This window comes from Myxocyprinus asiaticus, chromosome 3 (assembly GCF_019703515.2).
Source record: "Myxocyprinus asiaticus isolate MX2 ecotype Aquarium Trade chromosome 3, UBuf_Myxa_2, whole genome shotgun sequence".
Taxonomy (NCBI): Eukaryota; Metazoa; Chordata; class Actinopteri; order Cypriniformes; family Catostomidae; genus Myxocyprinus; species Myxocyprinus asiaticus.
In genome coordinates, this window is record NC_059346.1 from 39,264,520 (window position 1) to 39,270,974 (window position 6,455).

At 40.7% G+C, this 6,455-nt stretch overlaps 1 protein-coding gene across 1 annotated transcript; it reads right to left on the reverse strand.

Annotated features, from left to right (window-relative positions):
* Positions 1-1,724: 1,724 nt before the first annotated feature.
* LOC127420658 (uncharacterized) lies at positions 1,725-6,175 on the reverse strand. The gene is made up of 2 exons (XM_051663086.1): positions 5,994-6,175; positions 1,725-2,511 (listed from the first exon to the last, which is right to left on the reverse strand). The coding sequence occupies exons 1-2, from the start codon at positions 6,173-6,175 to the stop codon at positions 1,725-1,727; spliced, it is 969 nt and encodes a 322-aa protein (XP_051519046.1).
* Between the last annotated feature and the right edge of the window lie 280 nt (positions 6,176-6,455).

The following is a 6,455-nucleotide window of genomic DNA, read 5'->3' on the forward strand; positions in this document are numbered from 1 at the left end:
AAATTTTCCACTTCTTAATAAGTGATTGAACAGTACTGACTGGCATTTTCAAGGCTTTGGATATCTTTTTATATCATTTTCCATCTTTATAAAGTTCCATTACCTTGTTACGCAGGTCTTTTGACAGTTCTTTTCTGCTCCCCATGGCTCAGTATCTAGCCTGCTCAGTGCATCCATGTGAGAGCTAACAAACTCACTGACTATTTATACACAGACACTAACTGCAATTTAAAAAGCCACAGGTGTGGGAAATTAACCTTTAATTGCCATTTAAACCTGTGTGTGTCACCTTGTGTGTCTGTAACAAAGCCAAACATTCAAGGGTATGTAAACTTTTGATCAGGGCCATTTGGGTGTTTTCTGTTATCATTACGATTTAAAAAGGAGCCAAACAACTGTGTGATAATAAATGGCTTCATATGATCACTATCCTTAAATAAAAGACAGTTTTTTGCATGATCATGCAATTGATATTTTCAAAATCAATGCCAAAATTTCACAATTTCTGCCAGGGTATGCAAACTTTTGAGCACAACTGTATATACCAGGCGGTGTGTGAAAAAGCTTGGAGGATCATCAGAGACTCCAGCCACCCGAGCCATGGGCTGCTCTCACTGCTACCATCAGGCAGGCGGTATCGAAGCATCAGGACCCGCACCAGCCGACTCCATGACAGCTTCTTCCCCCAAGCGATCAGATCTTTTGAACTCTTGATCTCTCACGATCAATATACATCAGCACTGCACTTTATTAATCTCACACTGGACTGTCATAAATTATATTCTCTCTTAACAACACACTGGCAACTGACTATTGACCGACAGTCAATGTCAAAACAGTACAATACAAGCTACTGTATACTTTATATACACATTATATATCATTTTTATTGTATGTGTATTCTATATTATGTGTTTGTGTATGCTATATTGTGTGTATTGTATACTGTACATTGTATATTATTATTGTGATGTGTAATTATGTGTATATTAGATATGTAAATTGTGTTGTGTAAATCTGATGTTTATTGTAAATTGGTATGTCTCATCACTGTCATGACTTCTTTGTTGCTCGGAACTGCACCCAAAACTTTCACCCACTGTTGCACTTGTGCATATGGTTGTGTGACAATAAAAGTGATTTGATTTGATTTTGATTTGATCTCCTGAACTTCCTGCACTTAATGCACTTGTATATGTGAGAAGACACTGAATTACTGCATCCCAGGATCCAGATACCATTAGATCGCAGCTCATTCATGGTCATTCCTCTTCCTTGATGTTGCACTCATTCATGATAGTATTTGATAAGTAATGATGACACATAACTATTTCTTGGGACGATAACTGGATGTTTCACATGTGGGTGTAATGCTGCATGTACTAAGCGACCTCCAACACTGAGGATACCATACTCATCTAGAAAGGGATTCAGACGATCCAACTTGTTTGCCTTCTTGGATTTCATCTCCTTCTGATGTTGAAGGCTCTGTATTTCATTCCGAAATGCTGCGTCTTGAACCATTTGATTATGGTAAGCTCTGCCTCCTTTCTCTCTTCTATGCTTGAAGCCTCATTGGTTCTTGGGCTTAGATCCTTGGCTTCTCTGATATGTCGCTTAAGTCTCGCAATAGCTTTTACTACTCTTGTCCAATCTGAGAACTTGAGAAAGCAATCTAGCAATGATCTTTCTTCCTTTGCCTGTGTATTACAAATTTGGGCCTTTCAAAGCTCTGGGTCATTGGCTATGATCTCTCCCACCTTGACATCTCCAGGCAGTTCCCTTTGCCAAAGAAACTTTGGTCCTGTTAACCAGTTGGAAGTCATGAGATCTTCTGCTGTAAGGCCTCTGGATGCGTAATCAGCAGGGTTCTCTTCAGAGGTCACATACCTCCATTGTTTAGAGTCTGTACTTTGCTTGATGCATTGAATACGATTAGCTACGAAGACATGGAATCTTCTGGCATCATTGTTAATGTATCCAAGGACAACCTTTGAATTGGTCCAGAAGTATTCTTGTAGGTCATCTATTTCTAGTTCTTTCCTCAGTAAATCACTTGTTTGTACAGCTACTACTGCAGCTAATAGCTCTAGTCTGGGAATAGTCATAACCTTAGTAGGAGCCACTCTAGCTTTGCCCATAAGTAGGGAGCAGTGAACTTCTCCTGAGGTATTGATAGCCCTGAGATATGTGCATTCTCCATAACCTGAAGCACTAGCATCAGAGAAATGATGAAGCTCATAGCGCTGGACATCCTTGAAGGTTGATGGTAAATAACAACGTTGGATCTTCACATCAGCCAGGTTTTGAAGACCTAAAAGCCAAGATTCCCACTGTGGCCGCAGGTAATCCTGAAGTGGCTCATCCCAACCAACTTTTTCATGACACATCTTCTGTAGTATTTGCTTACTAATGAGAATGAAGGGTGCTGCAAAGCCAAGTGGGTCATATACCGAAGCCATAGTGGATAGGATTCCTCTTCTAGTGAGTGGTTGTTCCTTAACGAGTACTCTAATTGAAAATCGTCAGATGTGACACACCGTTTGACACCAAGTGCAGCTCACCCAAAGCCAAGTCCTGATCCATAGAACTTTCAGCACATTCTTCTTTCAGAATTGAGGCCATTACTTCATGATTGTTTGAAATAAACTTGTGCAACCGAAGCTTGCCTCTGCCACAGAGTTCCTCAGCTGAACAGCTTCAACCACTAATGAAACATTTGTCAAAAAAGAAATTTCTTTCTATGAACTGGATGGATGCCTCGCTGAAGTGTCCTTGCCCTTGAGCAGCAAGATGTTTAAGTCCATAGTTGGCACATCCAGGTGATGAGGCTGCTCCAAACAAATGTACCTTCATTCTATAGATCAATGATTGGGATTCTAGATCTCCCTTCTTCCACCAAAGGAACCTTAAGTTGTCTTGGTCCTCTGCTTTCACATGAAATTGGTGAAACATGTGCTCTATATCACACATGACTGCCACTGGACCCTTGCGGAAGCGACAAAGAACACCTACCAGGGTGTTAGTTAACACCGGACACCGGAATATCACTGAGCAGTCGAAAACGACAAAAATTGTCCCAGGCTTTTGAGGATGATAAACCCCATGATGGGGTATATACCATGTAGGCTGTTTCTCAGTTTCCTTTGCTGGGACCCTTTCAGCATCACCACGAGCAATTGTCTTATCCATAAAGGTCATATAGTCCTTGTAGAAAGCCTTTTTTGTAGGCATCTGAGATGGTGCATAGCACAGCTCTTATTGTTCGGCAGCCTTGGTCTGTCCTCCTTGAAAGGTAAGGGAATTTCATAGTGTCCATCTTTGTTGAGTTTGATGCCTGCTTTAATTTTTGACAAGAAACGTAGGTCTTCTTGAGAAACGTGAACATCCTCTGCTGCTCTCTCATTGAAGTCGGACTCGAGAACTTTGATGATGTGTGATGGAGTGACTATTTCCTTAATCTGTGTTCTACAGATGTACTGAACTTCACTTGTAAGGTTTAGAGAAACTTGCAGGCTTGGCATCACTTGTTTTACCATGATGCAATGACTTACTCCAATAGCATCACCATAGTCTACACAGGGACAACCACAGCTAACTATGCCCCAGCCTAGCTCTGTTCTTTGAGCAAAGGGTTGATTTTCTTTACCAGACACAACTTCTCTGGGAAGAGGAACTTGAGGACAGTTGTAGCCAATCAGAAGGTCAATATCGCAAATTTGTTGCGAAGCAATCTTCTCAGCAATGTATACTAGATGAGGCCATGCTCTTGCAGTCTTGGGTGTAGGAATGTGAGCTTTATTTGCAGGGATGAACTCTCTTGAATAAGTCACTGGCAAAGACATTTTCTTATCCGAATAAAATCCTCTCACTTGTAAACCAGTCAACTTCTGACACTGAACAACTGTACTTGTGGATACCATTGTTGAGAGTTTCAACTGCACAGATTCCCTTTTCGTATCCAAATTCCCTTTTCGTATCGCTCTGGGTGTCAAGGAGTGCATAAACCAGAACTTCATGACTTGGTTCACTGGTACTTGAGACCCATACTGGCACAATTGTAGAGGTATGAGTATTATTCATATCCTGTATGACTCGGTTGGACGTTGCCTCACCTGCTGTCACTTATTCTGTGCAAATTTTGGTTTTCTTTCTTTTAACACCTATTTTGACTGTTCTGACTCTGAAAGGTTCTTTGTTTCTTTGGTGCGGTCTTCATATACAGTAAACATGTTGGATGCTTCTTTTGACGTGTTACAGACATTTCTTTTTTCACAGTTCTTTGAGCGATGGCCAGACTTCAAATAGCTAAAGCATAACTTATTCAACTTAATTCATTCTGCTATAGTCTTCTCTATGAACTTTTGACATTTGTGGATACCATGTCCTGGTCTCTCACAAAAGGCACATTTTGCAGTATCTACTTTCTCACTAGAGTAAACTACTTTCTCACTGGTGTGAACTGCTAACACCTTTGGCTCCAGTGTTTCGACTTCTTGGTACCTTCCCCTTTTCGGCCTCATTTGACTTCAGAGCATGAAGAGATGTTACTAGGTTGCAGGCAATCTTAGCCTCTCTTGCAACAAACTTTACAAAGTAACTGAAAGTAGGAAATGCCTTAGTTTCTTCTTCAATTTCTATAACCTGACGATTCCACCTTTAGGCTAACCAATCAGGAAGCTTGGAAAGGATTTTCTGGTTTTCATTACAGTCACTGAGGACTTCAAGGATTAGCTGCTGCACAGCCTCTGAGGAAGTCAGCAAACTCTCTTAGCTCAACGCTATCATTGGAGCCTATCTTTGGCCATGAGTTGAGCTTGTCTCTAAAGGTTTTAACAATAACAAATGGGTTTCCATACCTTTCTTCTAAAATACCCCATGCTGCATGATAAGCCTCTTCTGTGCCTAGCAGGAAGTAGCTTTCAATAGCCTTCTTAGCTGATCCTTCTATATACTGTCATAGGTAGTAAATCTTTTCACATACTCGGATGTTTTTCCTGTCAATCAATGTTTGAAAAGAGGTTTTCCAGTCACTAAATCTGAGTGGATCTCCATAGAATGTTGCTGGTTCTGGTATTGGGAGACGACTTGAGCTGATGGATGTTTGTTTGTTTCTTTCTTTCTTTCATTCATTTTTTACGCCATGCCAGCTTCTATGGCTATATTCATGGTGGGAACCAGGTTTAGTTATTTAAAAATAGAGTTAAATAAGGTGTTTAAGATTAATTTTTCCTAAAAACCTTAAAACTAAATTTGGATTCACTTGATTAAAAACCTTTTCAAAAGTATCAACTGAATAATACAGGTTCCTCAGATGTGTTGAGCTGATGGATTCAGCTAACACTCTAACAAGGTCTGCAGTTCTATCTTCTTGATGTGAGTTCATCACCCCTTTCTGTGGAGACATGCACTGAAACAAGGAGCTGTTTGAGTCAGATACGTGCTTCTTCTGCACAGGTACACAGTCACGAATTAGCTCTCTTGTTTCATCCTTCGAGTCTTCCTTATGCTCATAGACTTGCATGTGTGCCTTTGCAGCATTTAAGCTCTTAAGTGTCTCCAAGCGCTCTAGCTCTCTGAGCTTGTCTTCTAATGCCTTTCGTCTGGTAACATTTTCAGCTTCAATCTTTACACGCAGCTTGGTTTCTTCTTCTTCTATTTCCAAGCGGTGCTTTAATGCATCGGCTTCTTGTTCTGCTGTTCTTTTTTATCGTCAGCCTCAAGTCTATGGAGTTCTTCCTTTTCACATTCTTGTTGTTGTAATATTTCTAAAGTTGCCTTCATTGCAGAAATTTCTGCAGAAGCTTCTTGAATCTTAACAGAGGACAGGCTTGAACATCTGGAGCTAACACCTGAGTTACTTATAGACTGAGAAGACCTGGAGTGTCCATGCCTTGAATTAAACTTATGGGAGGCTGTAGATGAGAACACTGAACCTGTGTCAGTACAACATCCTTCTTGTGCAAGAGGATCTTGACCCTCAATTCCCTCACCTAGATGACTCCATGCAGACTCTCATCTTCATGACTGCTCCACAAGTGTCTATTCTGCGGCGAGTATCACTATCTGGAATAGCAGTTTGGCGCAACTCTTCATAAACAACACTCAAATCCTTTGAAGCACAGCTGATCTTATCAATTCGATTTTGCAGCATGTCATTGGAGAGACGACCCATAAGTCTCTGTCTAGCATCTCTGGCAATAGCCTTCCACCTTTCATAAGAACCTTGGAAATGATTTTTAATTCTTGTCAACCTTTCATCGTATAGTTCTTTACCCTTTTCTGTAAACTTGCATGTTCGTTGAGTTCTTCATGGCTTTGATTGTATTGTTTCATCAACAGTTACTGATGCATGTCTGTCTTCACATTCTTGGAATTTTAGCTGCTGCTCTGTCACTAAAGACTTAGGGTAAGTGATTGTGTGTTGCCGCTGTGACTGCACAGCGTCTGTTATA